Source organism: Sabethes cyaneus, chromosome 2, assembly GCF_943734655.1.
Source record: "Sabethes cyaneus chromosome 2, idSabCyanKW18_F2, whole genome shotgun sequence".
In the NCBI taxonomy this organism is placed as follows: Eukaryota; Metazoa; Arthropoda; class Insecta; order Diptera; family Culicidae; genus Sabethes; species Sabethes cyaneus.
Genome location: NC_071354.1, coordinates 62,388,734 through 62,402,817, shown reverse-complemented (window position 1 = coordinate 62,402,817; position 14,084 = coordinate 62,388,734). Strand labels below are relative to the sequence as shown.

General features: G+C 39.0%; 1 protein-coding gene across 1 annotated transcript in view; it reads left to right on the top strand.

Moving 5' to 3' along the window:
* Positions 1 to 14,084, top strand: part of LOC128738119 (heterogeneous nuclear ribonucleoprotein L) — a 456,878-nt gene that overhangs the window by 356,321 nt on the left and 86,473 nt on the right. The window contains exon 6 of the mRNA XM_053832989.1: positions 2,017 to 2,100. Within this exon, the coding sequence (XP_053688964.1) occupies positions 2,017 to 2,100 (84 nt within the window). The remainder of the gene's footprint in view (positions 1 to 2,016; positions 2,101 to 14,084) is intronic.

Genomic DNA, 14,084 nt, shown 5'->3' with positions numbered 1-14,084 from the left:
TCATAGGATAAAAAGAATACAATTCCTCTTTACCGGTGCAAACGCTTTGAACAAATCTTCACGATAGAAATCTAATAAAAGTGTCAGATCTGAAGACGGATTGCCCCCCATAGTCGTTCACCTGTACCAGCTATTCTGGCTGGAATCAGCAGCATAACACATATCACTCAACAGAAAACACTCGCTCAAATAGCAGTAAAAATAGCAGGTTCAAAAGCAATGAGCTGATATTGGATCATCAAACGAATAGTCGCATTAAATCAATCCCAGGTCGAAGAAAAATGACATGTTGTCTGCCATGCGGGTCCAAAGAAGAGCAGCAAATCACATCCTATCTAACAACCATTACGGGCACACACCAATACAAGCAACAGTACAACTACAATTCATTCGTTCTCTGGTACACACACAGCTATCCAATCCAATTCTGATTAGTGTCAACATGAAAACCCCTTCAGTCAATCTGCGTAAACTAAACTACGTTACTAAAAACATCCCTTTCTGATGGATACTAACTGATACACACACAATTACATCTACTTTTCCTGTCAGAAAAAATATAACCGTTAACTGAATGATTTGTCTAAAACCAAAGAAAAAAAACGGTTGCATTCAGTGTGCTTGTGTTTGTCTGTGTGCAGGATACTATCACATTTACGTTGGAGCGGGCTAGAGACAGAAAGAGCAAGTGTGTGTCGGATACACTCTCTCAACGAAGTCATCAACAACAGCTACGTTGGAAAGACCAGCATGACATTCGAAAACGCGGAAAATCCAATCGAAAGATTCGTCTCCGACCGATGAGATGAACTCTCTTTGTTGCACGTCAAATAGCAAAGTAACGAAATAAAACGAAAACCAAAAACAGCAAAACACTGACGTAAAAGTGAATTTTCGTTTTGGCTACTGTCATCCGTTGGAAATTCTACTGCTATCTACCACCAACACCAGCAACGTTAGAACCAACAACAACACCACCGTCACCACCACCACCACCGGTAGTGGAATCATTCATTTGCTAGTTTCTTTGAGTTTGTCAGTGTTGCAAAAAATCGTTATCGGGTAAGTTTTATTGTTGTTTATGACCAATCAAAAATGGGAAAGTAACTTGTGTTCGAGCAAATTACCGTTACTTGTTTTCATTTTAATGGACTCAACTGCCCTTTACAAAGAATTCCAGAAACCCTTATCGCCATCATCCAAGGAAATCCATCATAACCACCCCTCTAGAGCGACACACTGAAAAAAAATACACACCAATATTAGTAGATTGTCATTCTTGGAGTGTGTTAGTTTTTGGCATTGGTTCGTTTTACGCTAACCAACACAAGCACACTACAACACGAATATACTATTTAGAAACAATTGTGACTCTTTACCGTACGTACGTTGTAAATATAGTTCGCTGTCCTTTTGCGATCCTTTTAGATATACAAAGAAGAAAACGAATACAAAATCACATTTCATGCACGGAATTGTTACGATGATTTGAACAGATAATTAATATCGGACAAATAAAAAATAAACATACAAGTGGAACTCATGATTCACAACTTGAATGAAAATGGATACGATAAGATTTGCGTAATATGTTTAATTTACTAGCAACTAGTTCTCTACAAAATGGTCAAAAAATCATCCTTATTTTGTGTGTTTGGCTACTTATTTTTCTATCGGTCAAAGTCCTAGTTTATATTTGTACTGTTAGTCTAGTCTACCCCATGTAAACCTTTTCTTTTAGTTTTGTTTTTTTCTTTCTCTCTAAATACTAGAACAGTTTAGGTATTGCCTGTTTGATCAAGATATACATATAATTCAATACGATAGATATTTGCTTGTTTTCCTGTAACTTTGACCCAAATTTTGTCCCCAAAACTACTTGTTTCCACTTTTAATGCAGCGAAACTAATACTTATTCTTTCTTTCTTTCTTTGTGTGTGTGTCGTTTCTCGTTATACCCTTGAATCGAAAATGTCCTCGTAAAATCTGTAATGTGTGCGGGCCTTTGTGCTGCAGCCGCCGTCAACAAGGAAGCCTGCAATGGTCGCGCCCCATTGCTACATGATCCGACCATCTTCGGTGGAAGACCGACTCCTTACAGTAAGTATTGCTTTTTCTTTTGTAGTCAATTCTTGTGTCATTCTCATGTTATGTGTGGGTTATATGCCGAAAACGAAAATGTTTAGTCGCAACTGGGTTACAGCGCAATGCGCCTCCATCGATTTTACAATTGGAGGAGCAGCATGGTTACTATCAAGCTATTTCATATTTTTGTTTGTAAACCGACTTGAGTATTCTAAGCTTGTGGATCGTGATTTAATCTAATTTTGGCAGTTTCGTTCACTGCAAGTCACCAAGGATTCCGCACTTTTACAATTATATTCAACTATCAACCAAAGAAGATTCGAGTTGCTGATGTGATATTATCTTTCACCCGAGTCGTACTCTCTTTTCCGCATTCTGCTCATCTACATACTAGTGGCAGCAAGCAATGCAACTATAATAAACAGTTCGTTTGTACTCGTTAAACACTACGTAATTGGCGTACAAATATTCTAATTTATCCGCCTGGGGGTTACCAGTAGTAATAAAAATAAATTTTCCTCTTCGCCCCAGGGCGACGCGACGCAGCCGGGGCAGGAACCCGTGCGCCACACCACTTACCGCGCGGCGGGGTCTGTGTATGTTTATTTGTAAATATTTGATCGCCACTTGTTCGAATTTTTCGACGAGTGATTTGCGCGCACAACGATCAACCATGGCTAAATGGCGATGAAATTAAAATTTTATATTTCGAACCACCGCGCACCGGCACCGGTTTCGGTACCGTGCTCGAATCACATTATTGTGAATATTCACATTTTCGGGTTTCGGCATTTACCACCACCACCAACCGGCACCGCCAGAAAAATCGGCAAATAGAGTTTGTTTTTGAGAGTGAAGAGTGACCTCTCTCCTACAGTTACGGAAACTAATTGCAATGGCTGTGTGAAAAAAGGCAACGGCCGTAAAAAATAATCAACACACAATTAATTAGCTCGTAAACGGATCTCGTTTTATTGAGGTGGCAAATTACATCTGCTCTGGGTTCCGCTTGACTAGCAAAAAATTTACTCATATATTTTCCACGCTAATACGCTTCAGAAACCTGTTGTAAATGTACTTGGTTTCGGGGAAATTGTGTTTTTTCTTAAATGCTCAGCTGTGCCTGGTAAAGGTTAACTTCCCCCGCCACTAGTCAGTTTATAAATGCAATGTAAACAGAAGTGCAACAACCAACAATGCTCATCTTTTACAAACGCTGTTGAGGTTATTTCCTTCTGCCGAAGTAGAATTCGAACTTGGTTTGTTTACACGTGTTTGAAACAGTGTATGTTTCTCTACACGTGTTTTCCAACACATAATTTGGTTTATGTACACAATCTATGCACAAAACGAATTAACACCGGATTATATATGTTGTAGATTTGGGTCTCACAACCATGACAAAATGACGGATGAAACATGATTTTAAAAAATTTACGGAAATTATCACAGATGAATAATTTTGAAGTAGAATAATCAGTGTCTATCTGGATTTAATTGAAATTGTTCTACATATCACAGCCTGTACTATAAAATCAGCTTTGTTCAATAATTGTTTATATTTGCGCGAGTTAAACAAGTACAATAAACGTCTGTAATAGATTTGTGTAATCATGAATTATAATTGGTTGTACAACGGATTGCTTTCCAAAATTAGGTTTGTTGGCTTTTCATTCATCTATTGCAAGCTCATGGGTTAGTAATTAATATGTGTGCGCTGGCTGATTCGCCACCATACTATTCAGGTAACCAATAAGCATTAACATTAGCACTAAATCAACCCTTTATTGGCGTTCTGCCATTTTTAGTATACGTTGCTGTGTACCTATTAGCTTTTTGACTGCACATCTGTTGCAGATTGGCATCCAAAATTGTATTCAAAATCAAATGAATTATATTTCCCCATTTTTTACCGAAAAAAGTGACTGCATTTTTCTGAGGCTTCTATGAAACATCTTCGCTCAAAAAATGATTGTAAATTATATAACATTTTGAATAACTTTCAACCAAAACACTTGTTTTTCATTTCATAATGGTATCAGACATCATTTTTTGATTTAACAACGACACATTTCAAGTACAATTTTGAAACCGCTTGGTTTAATTAGAGTTTTATAAAGTTTATATTGCGGTATGAATTTGGTTTTATTATGGCGTTGTGCAATACCAAGATGATGCAAAACTATTTATAGCTAGCTCTAAACCCACAATAAAACTGTAATTAAAACAAATTGATTGTAGTTGCTTATATTACCAGGATAAAACTGGTTGGCTGCAACACAAATTGGTCCATAGTGCTCACTTTCTGTTCGCTCTGCTTGGCCAGCATGTACGACCATACATAAAAGTCCAGGGGATTAAGATCCGGGGAGCTGGGAGGCCACAATGTCTTATCGAGAAAATAAATCAAATTCTCCCGACACCACTCTTGGACGATATTCACCGTGTGGGTCGGTGGGTCGTCCTGTTGAAAGACGTAATGATCTTTCCCGTAGGGGTCACGAAGTGCAGGGAGAACAAGCTTCTCCACAACCTCGGTTTTATAGTACGCGGCGCTGATTTTCACGATAAACACCAGTGGAAGCTTCCCACGCTTTGATACGGCCCCCCAAACCATCACCGACGCGAAGCTCTGGAACCGCGGGTTTTACCCGGGCACATCGAACACAGATTGTATAAACATACAATTTGTGTTCGATGTGCACTGGTAAAACCTGTTGTAAAGTAACAAGCTTTCCACATTGAAATGACACAATCCACTTGACAAAAGAAATATTTGTATACGTTCTGTCCTGAAGATGAGGGGATATCCTCGAAACGTCGACTGTAAACGGAAAATAAATATTTTCGCACGGAACCAGTGACCGAATGTATTTTTTTAAACGACTGGACTGTGCGTTAATTTTAGCCACTTTTCATTTCAATATACACGATAAAATTTAAGGCGCGTATGCTGCACAACTATTGTTCAAGCCACACCCTGTAGCTCGAATAAAATGGTTACGTGCTATGTAGCAGTCCCCAGCTGTCATCGCTTCATAGCATCAGCGCAGGCAACACTACTGCTAGAAATTTGGGAAATGTAATGTCAGAATGTTCAAGAACAAGAAAACATGAAATTAAAATGTGGTTGAATAAACTAGAATATTCTCGAAGCGGAAATACGCAGTTTCTAGACATATATTCATATTCACGTTCCATGTCCCCCTACATATCAGTTCCTTCCCAGTCAGTTCCACATTCTTTCACGTAGCTAATTATGCATCGGTTTGCTCAATGAAAATCGCTATAATCGAAACGAAACAAAGGTTTATTTAACATATATTCCTCCTCGATGCAACCCCCCTCTTTTCTCAAAGTCAGCTGCACAACTGCAATCGGTTTAAATGCAAGAGAAACACAACCCCTTTTACTTATTTAGATTTAGATTTCTGCTTTAGATCCCCCTTGTTAGCGATTCCTTCCTTTTGTCAACTTCCCAGTGCGGATTCCCTAATGTCAAGGAACATTTGTGCCAAGTATGATGAAGAATTGTCCAGGCATTTCTATTTTATGGTCTGCCCCTCTTATGAATCCCCCTATTATGAATCCCCTTTGTTTTGACCACCCCCTTTTGTCAACCCCCTGAGTTCTGATTACATTATGCCAAGAAACATGTGTGCCAAGTTTGATGAAAAACCGTCCTGGTGTTTCGCAGGTCTGGCCTCCCCCCTGTTACGAACTCCTACCCCCTCCTTTGTTTGTTAACCCTTTAGTGCTGATTCCCCTATGTCAAGGAACATGTATGCCAAGTTTGGTGAAGAACCGTCCAGGTATTTCGGAGTTATGGCCCCCCTTTGTTACGACCCGTCCTCTTCTTATCAACTCCAGTATACCCTCCAGTGCTGATTCCCTTATATCAAGAAATATGTGTACCAAGTTTGGTGAAGATCGGTCAATGCGTTCTGGAGTTATGGTGGACCATACAAACATACTCACGCTCACTTTTATATATATAGACTAGCTGAGTGCTCGATCTTACTCGGGGAGCCTTTGTCTCACAGCCACTTGTACATCGGTCATTGTAACCGAAATGCTTATAATGCAAAAATACAACGCTTGTTTCTCTTTCGGACGTTCCTCCCCATTTGTCAGCTCCCCCTCCTTTGTCTACCCGGCCACTTGCACACCTGTTTTCTTTACGGAAATCCCTATAAAACCCTATAAAGAAAGAAAAACAAAGCCATTTTTTCTATTTGCTCTTAGGAAATAAATAGTTTTGTTATTGTACTTTTCTAAACACAGCTGTTTATTTATTTATTAGTTTAGTATTACATGCTATCCTAATAAAAAAAGTAGAAGGTGCAACAGTGTTTCTTCCATGGATACAACAAACCTGTCATTCCTTTCACCTCACTTTAAGATAAAACTTGTTTGTAACCAATGTTTTTAGTGTCACCACCAGGAGCAAGTATGTACAAATTATTGGCTGAGCCCACTCTGCAGCATGCCACATAAAGTCAAGGGTAAAACATGGTGTTCTCAGATGAACTCCACGCTGTTTGAATGATTGCCCCTGGGACTTAAACAGAGTCGGCCAACAACAATTAGCACTAATGATCGAACACTTTTTATACAGGTCACTTTGATTCGGTGCATAATTACACTTGACAAATCTACAGCTACGAGCATTGCAGTTTAGTGTTTCGTATTCTGTTTTTTTCTGTTGTACGGATAAATTGTTACAGTTATGTGGACGTTACTCCCCCCTTCTCGTCAGCAACATTCGATCATCAACTCCTCCTTTTGTCCTGTCCTTATGGGAGAACCGTCTAAACATTTCGGTCCCCCTGTTGTCAACCCCTTCAGTGCAGATTCTCTTATGTCAAGGAACATGTGTGCCAAGTTTGATGAAGTGCGGGCAAGCCGTTTCGGAGTTATGGCCTCCTCCCCTATTAGGGACCCTCTTCCCCTATTAGGGACCCTCCCCCACCTATTAGGGAACCTCCCCTCTCCTTTTTGTTGACCCCCCAGTGCTGATTCTCTTATGTCAAGGAACATGTACGCCAAGTTTGATGAAGAACGGTCAAGGTGTTTCGGAGTTAAGGGCTCCCCCCTGTTATGAACCCTCCCTCTTTTGTCAATCCCCCAGCGCTGATTCTCTTATATCAAGGAACATGTGTGCCAAGTTTGGTGGAGATCGGTCAAGGCGTTCTGGAGTTACGGTGGAACAAACAAACATTCTCACTTTTATATATGTATATAGAAGATTAAAACGATAACACTCTGACCAAATAGATTTATCGTTGCTATTATGAAGAAAATTAGGGTTCAACACAAAAATCATTTTTTATGCGAGGCCACATTGTTATATTCAAGTATTTTGTTTTAACTCACAAACAAAATTTCATCAAAGCAAAGTGTTTCGTAGAAAGAAAGTAATAATCAATTGATTCTCCTGTCATAGGAAATAACTAAAATGATTTTTCTAGAAATTGAGATCGACTAACTGAATATATTTGTTACCAACCAGTTTTCGAAAATTGCAGAATTTCAATGGCGCGTTGATTTTATCCACCTGTCATATCAATATGCACGATAAAAATTAATCCGCATATGTTGCAAAACAACGGAGTTTGCTCAAAATTTATTAAATAAATATTCTATGAGGTAATTCATTATGGTCGCTATAAACCACATCGTTCAGAATGATCTGCTCACGGATGTATTTTCAAGTTGACAAAGCTAGCGGACTAATTTAGCTTTTGACCAGAGCGAAAAGCGAAAAGCTTTATTATATTATATTGTGACTGTCAAACAGCCCAAGTAGCACATTTTTGTCATTTCTGGTAGCTGCAACCTATTTATGACTGAATTTAGTCATTAATCGGTTACCACAACTAATTAATAACAACTGTGCTAGTAGGGAGCGAAAGCTTAATCGATTTTATTGCTGCTTTCAGCAGAGCGTGATACGACTACTTGAGCGTATAACTTGATTCTCAAAGCCATTATAAAAATCTTCTGAAGAGTGAGTCACTTGATCGGAAGGCAGTTTTATAGCGGGTATCAGAAAGTTCTGGAGGAGTTTTTGGTTTATTAGCGGTTTTATGAAGGAACGATGGAGAGCGGAGGAACGTAATAAAACTTGAAATTATTACTTGGAACGTTAGCCATAAGTATAATAAGCATAATGGTCGCTAGGCATGTTCTGCAGGGTCGTCTCGACATGAATTATCTATGGCATGCCTTGAATTTTTTTTAAAGAATTACCCCTAATAATCATTATGCCAATTATCTGTATCCCAGATGGTCTCTTTTGATTATGCCAATGTTTTTAAGCAAAACGGCGTTATAGCAAACTGCATTATTCCAAATAATTATACGCTAAATGGGCGGCCTCCGTTCTCTTCGTATTGCGCCGGAACAATGGTTGACCCAAAAGTGTATTCATAGAAAATCGAAACTTTGTCAAATGCGCCTAACGCCCAATCATGCCTCTCGTCCATTTTGCCTATCATTCATTATGCATATCATGTATTATGTATAACGTCCCTTATGTCTAACGTCTGCATACCTGAAAGTCAGTATTTTGACATATTCACTATTACTTAACGCATGATTCTGACCTCTATCAACCAAACGAAGAATTTCAATTTCTTTTTCTTCGGATCCTGCCAGAATTTCATACCGCACTTACCCAGTTGGCCTGATATTTGATAACTCTTTCGAACAACGAAATTTTTCGAAAACTTCTGGAACCAACCACCCATGTTGCTTGCTTCGTATTCAAAAGGTAGCGTCGAAATTATTAGAGATAATTGTTTCATGAGAATTCTTACTAGCAACATTTCTCCAGACCCCCCGGCATAGCCGCTCGGATGCTACGAGGTTTGAAAATAAGTTGACTGTTGCATAGTTTTGCATAAACTACGCTGTCACGGGACTTCAGTTAATCTCATCGAATGATCTGACTTATGTCCTATTTTCTTATTTAGTCATCGTTTGGTAACATGAATGGAGTACCATAGGGAAGCAACATGGGACCTCTATAGTTCAAAAAGTTTTTGAGCGATGCTACGTGCTAGTACGATGGTTGATATAAACTTACGCAGTGTTGTGATTTGCGAAGCCCGCACTCCCCTAGTCTAATTTTCACACACACACGCGCGTTCTCGTTCTAACAAACACGCCAGCATGAGCATCCCTTTCGGACTCTCGCTTTTATTTGTTTATGCACTGTGATCAGTTTTTAGCTGTCAGCCTCGGTTATTGCTCTTTTTCGTCATTGCAACCAGAAGTAGCTAATACCAATTGCTTGCGAGAGCTCGCACTCTCAACAACCTCGTGTGTAATCTGCATCCATAAAACCTAGTGTGTCTCACGGGCTGTTTACGAGTTGCTGGCCTCGTAAATAATTATATCTAACACTTTTACAAGACGTTTACTGAACAATTTGAATTATGTTGAGAAGACCCAAATTAATTAAAGGGTCTGTAATAAAACGAAAACAAATATGTTGAGGATTGACATGAAGCGTAATTTCACGATAAACTAATTGGTTTGCTTTCAAACGATGCCAGTTATTTAGGTACGAAATGTTTGCTGTTTAAAGAAAAGAAGAAGAATTTATTAGCGCACTTAGCGTTTACGAGTGCAATAAAACTCAAATTGTTACTTGGAAGTTTTATTGCAAAAGAAGACTAATATTATAATTTTAAACATATAATAACTATCTAATGAAAAACTGCCAGCAACAGCTTTAGCTCAATGGGCATCCGTTCTATTGTATATATCATGGTGGAAAGTTAGTTTTATAAACGCCCTGCTTTCATCAGCAATTGAATGGCTTTTTGTTTGAATATCTAAATACGCTTGAATGATGTTTAAAGAGTCCTGAACATTAATAATGATATGTCCAGTAAAAGTGTGCCATCAATTTACAATTGTGTTCGTACCGCACGCGCGCCTGGTGGTGGCCGCCAGCAACAGTATAGTAAATACAATGCTCACTCAACCACACTGCCGCGTTTCTCATGTCATTAGATACATTTAAATATTCATCAATACTACCTACTTCCGCTAGCGAATAAAGTCGTTAGGAAATGTGCAACCCCCGCGCAAACGCTGGAAGCATTTTTTTCCGGTCGAATTAATCCAATTAGTGGTTTTTCGTTTTCAGAAATAGATGCTTACGGGCAGAGTGCTGGAAATTTACTTCCGCTGTTTCCGTCAGCCTGGATTGATCCGCAAACAGAGCGCAAAGTTCAGCTTCCCCGCTGATTGATTCCGAAATGCGTTCGAGAATAATGAATTTTTGAAAAATAAAAATGCATTATCCGTCCACTTTCCTCCGGGTTGATAGAGAACGTCCTTTGGACAAAAGCAGCATGAAAGCATCGCGCTAGCTAAACGAGCATACGGGTTTGACCTTTGCCAAGCAAAATTATGCACTCGCCGCATATTAAACTCGAACCTGTAGTCGCTTGTTCACTGACAGCTCAGTGGAAAACTTCCGCATCCCTCGCTGCTGTGCATGTTATGAGGCAATAATTCGTCTCAGTTTTTGCCATCCAAATTTGTTCGATCGATCGTTAATAATTTTTCAACTTTTCCACGCTTCAATAAGCATCTGCTGCTGCTGCTACTGCTCGGTAGGATATTAGAATCGTTATACACAGTTTCCATGGGATCTCAAATCTTGCCGTATAGATGACTCGAAAAGTGTTTGATGATGTTGATCGTTCAACTGTGAATTAAATTTTAATATCTGCGGGAAGGCAAACTGCACCAATAGTAAATGATGAAATTTTAGTCATATTCCCAGATTAGTATTTTTTTTATTTCGCACGTTACTGATCAAAGCACCGAAACAAGTCAATCTCAGTTTTGGAAGTTCATTTTTCATTAGAGTATACATATGTGCATTAACGTTCAAAATTATAAAAATCGATTTAGCTATAATCTAAAGTGAGTTGTCGGTCAACGACGATAGAATAGTCTGTCAGTCAGAACACCGGCGCTACGTTCGTTGTGCAGCATGTTTTCTGACCGTAGCCAAGGATAATCGTTTCTGCTTTGCTTGTTTAATGAATATTCATGAGCTTTCCCGATGCTTTTCCGGGTTCCTGAAGGAGGTGAAAATATGAAAACTATTTCTAATTTCGTCGGTTGGGGTAAAGTTTCTGTTCTTGTTTGTGCTGCTTCAAGTGTGCGCTGAAATAATGAAGTACGAGGTTGAAGCGAGCGAGGTTCGGAAAGATTCTCGAAAAGCATTGTAGATTTGGTTATTTTCCTGGCTGAATCACACCGTATTTATTGGTCTTATCTTGAACGTTGACGTATTGAAGCGTACATTCAGAAGTATGTCGTTTCACGTATCCTAATGCAATGATTTTCTAAGTGAAAGATATCGTTCGTAATTTTAGGCGACAGCTGCATCCTAGAATGGTTCATAGACATTCCATTTAGTTCATTGCCACGAGCTAGTCACTTGATTGGTTTTGTTTGCTTTCGTATTTCGACCGGAAATCAAGAAATAAGCACTTAGGGTACGCAATCCTTTAAAATTGACAATCATTTGCAGTTTTTATAAACTTGACCAGTTTTATCATCTTCCAAAAGTTTATTATGCTACTCTTGATTTTTGTCAATAGTAATTCTAGCTAAGTAATTCAGTAATTCTATAAAAACATTCTCAGCCGTCCTATTTGCAAAGATTAAACAAAGTTATTTTTATGGGGTCCTCTCGACAGTTTCTGTAATAACAAAGAATGAAAACAATTAACTATTCTGGTTGAATTCGAAGCGCACAGATTACTCGTGCATTATTTTCACAAATTCGTATTAACTGTCAACATCGGGGTCACAATCCCCCAGAATTAACTCCCAGGGACAATTTTGAGTCTGTTGCAGTCGGTATCGCCGAAGAAAGGGCATCTGATAGCGTGATTGCAAGTTTTCTTTGTCTCCACACTTCTACTGGCAATATTTAGCCATAGCCAGTAATTTGAAATTTATTTTTACGATTTTGGCACCGCGCTAAGCTGAACGAACCCGATGGTGTGTGTGCCTCTTCAACGCATAAATAAATGAATAAAGGCATTTTCCTTATCTGGCCCGGTCGACATCGGTACCCTTTATTGCTTAATAAATTTTGCAAATTTATGACATTAGGTCTGCTTTTGACTGCGTCATACATAATTAAGTTTATAATATTTTAGCGCTTTTCCCTGCGTTTCCAAGAATCATCGCTAAAAGTTTTCGTGTGATGAATGAAATTGTTTCGAAACAAACTCACACACATCACGTATATGACGATCTTGTGTCGCGTGCGCTTTATTTTGTTAATATGTTTATTGATGTGGTTTTTTCGCGGCAGGTTTCGGTTGATTTAAAGAAAAGGGGGTTTAAATAACTAAACTTTGGGATCTGAAATATCAGTCGAGAGCAAAAGAATTGACTGACAGATTAGTCGAGCAATCATCCAGTTCTGCAATTCACGAATGAATTGTTTTGAAGGGTAGAAAACTAAGAAAGGCAAACACTGTCAGCAGTTCAGTAGACATGTCCATGGGCTGACCAATATAAGAATACTTCCAGGGGTAAAACCGTATGCGCTGTATGCGTTTTATACTCGCCTTTATGCAGGGCTGTCAATTTTTTCGAGTACTGGTCGAAACATAAAAACCGACAAAAAATTCCGAAGACAGAGGTCAATAAACGAACAGATTGTGACAATACGTTGAAACAGAATGGCAAAAAGATCATGAAAAGACATCAAAAATGCGACAGAGAGATCTCAAAAGAAAACGAATAAGAGGTGACGGGAAGATGACAAAAAGTGAAAAGTAACGAAAAGACGAAAAATAGAAGACAAAAGATGGAAAACAATATGAGGAAAAGACGTCGAAAAAAATTCGTCGACAAAAAAGTCAAAACCAAACAAAAATGCCGAAAAGACTATAAATAAATGCAAAAAACGCCTTGCAGAGGTGATAAAAGGACTGCTGGTAAAAAGAAGATAAAAAGACTGTCAAATGGCGACAACAACTGACAAATGACGACAAAAAGACGCCATCAAAAGCAATCCAAAGCGACCCAAAACTGACAACAAGTCGCTGAAAAGAGACAAAAACTCTTCAAAATAAAATTTTAATGGGATTGATTAGGCTTTATCAAGATTCCAATAACTGCATTAAGCCTATGTCACATTGGTTATGACGAAAAACGACTGCATGCTCATCATTCTAATGCTATCCATTCTTGTTCCGCTCTGAGCTGCAACCGTCTAGGCACAGAAATTGATGCTAGTCCAATCCATATGTACAAGTGTCTTCTGTGTTTGGAAAGTTGAGATGTCATGGAGAAAATAACTCAATGTAATCGTTAAATAACTCTCCAAAAAGAATTTCGTGTTAACCTTTAAAAAATTTTTAATAAATTTACCGGAACTCTTCATTGAGCGTGCGTTCAACCGCACTGGCAACCAACGCCGTAGCGTGCGTTTGACCAGACTGGCCTCCGCCAAGGACTCTTGCTCTTGAGGGCGCCAAAAACGGCCGGAATTTCAGTAAGGCATTAAATATGCATATTTAATGCCATAAAATGCCATTTAATGCCACATATGCATTAAAAAATGAACTGATTTTATCGGGTTTTCTAGCAATAACCCTGTCACCTAATGGTGAATCCACCTATACATCGCCAATCGTAGCAACCCTGTTGTGTACAGAAAAAAGTTTGCCAGCGTTATCAGTTGATTTTCACGCAACGGCTATGGAGAAAACAGTCAAACAACTACGCTTGATGTTTTGTTCGTACTGCCAGCTCCACCCCGGAGCGAAGAAATTGGACATGGTCGAGCACTTCGTCCTCTCCCTATTGAAGAACGTTATCCTCTCTGTTTTTGAGAAAGACAAAAGCGTCAATCGGAAGCCTGGTTCCGGCCATTCGACGATGCTGCGCGGTCGACAAGTACAGTAGAAGCTGTAAAGGAAGACTGAGAGCAATGCAGCCTC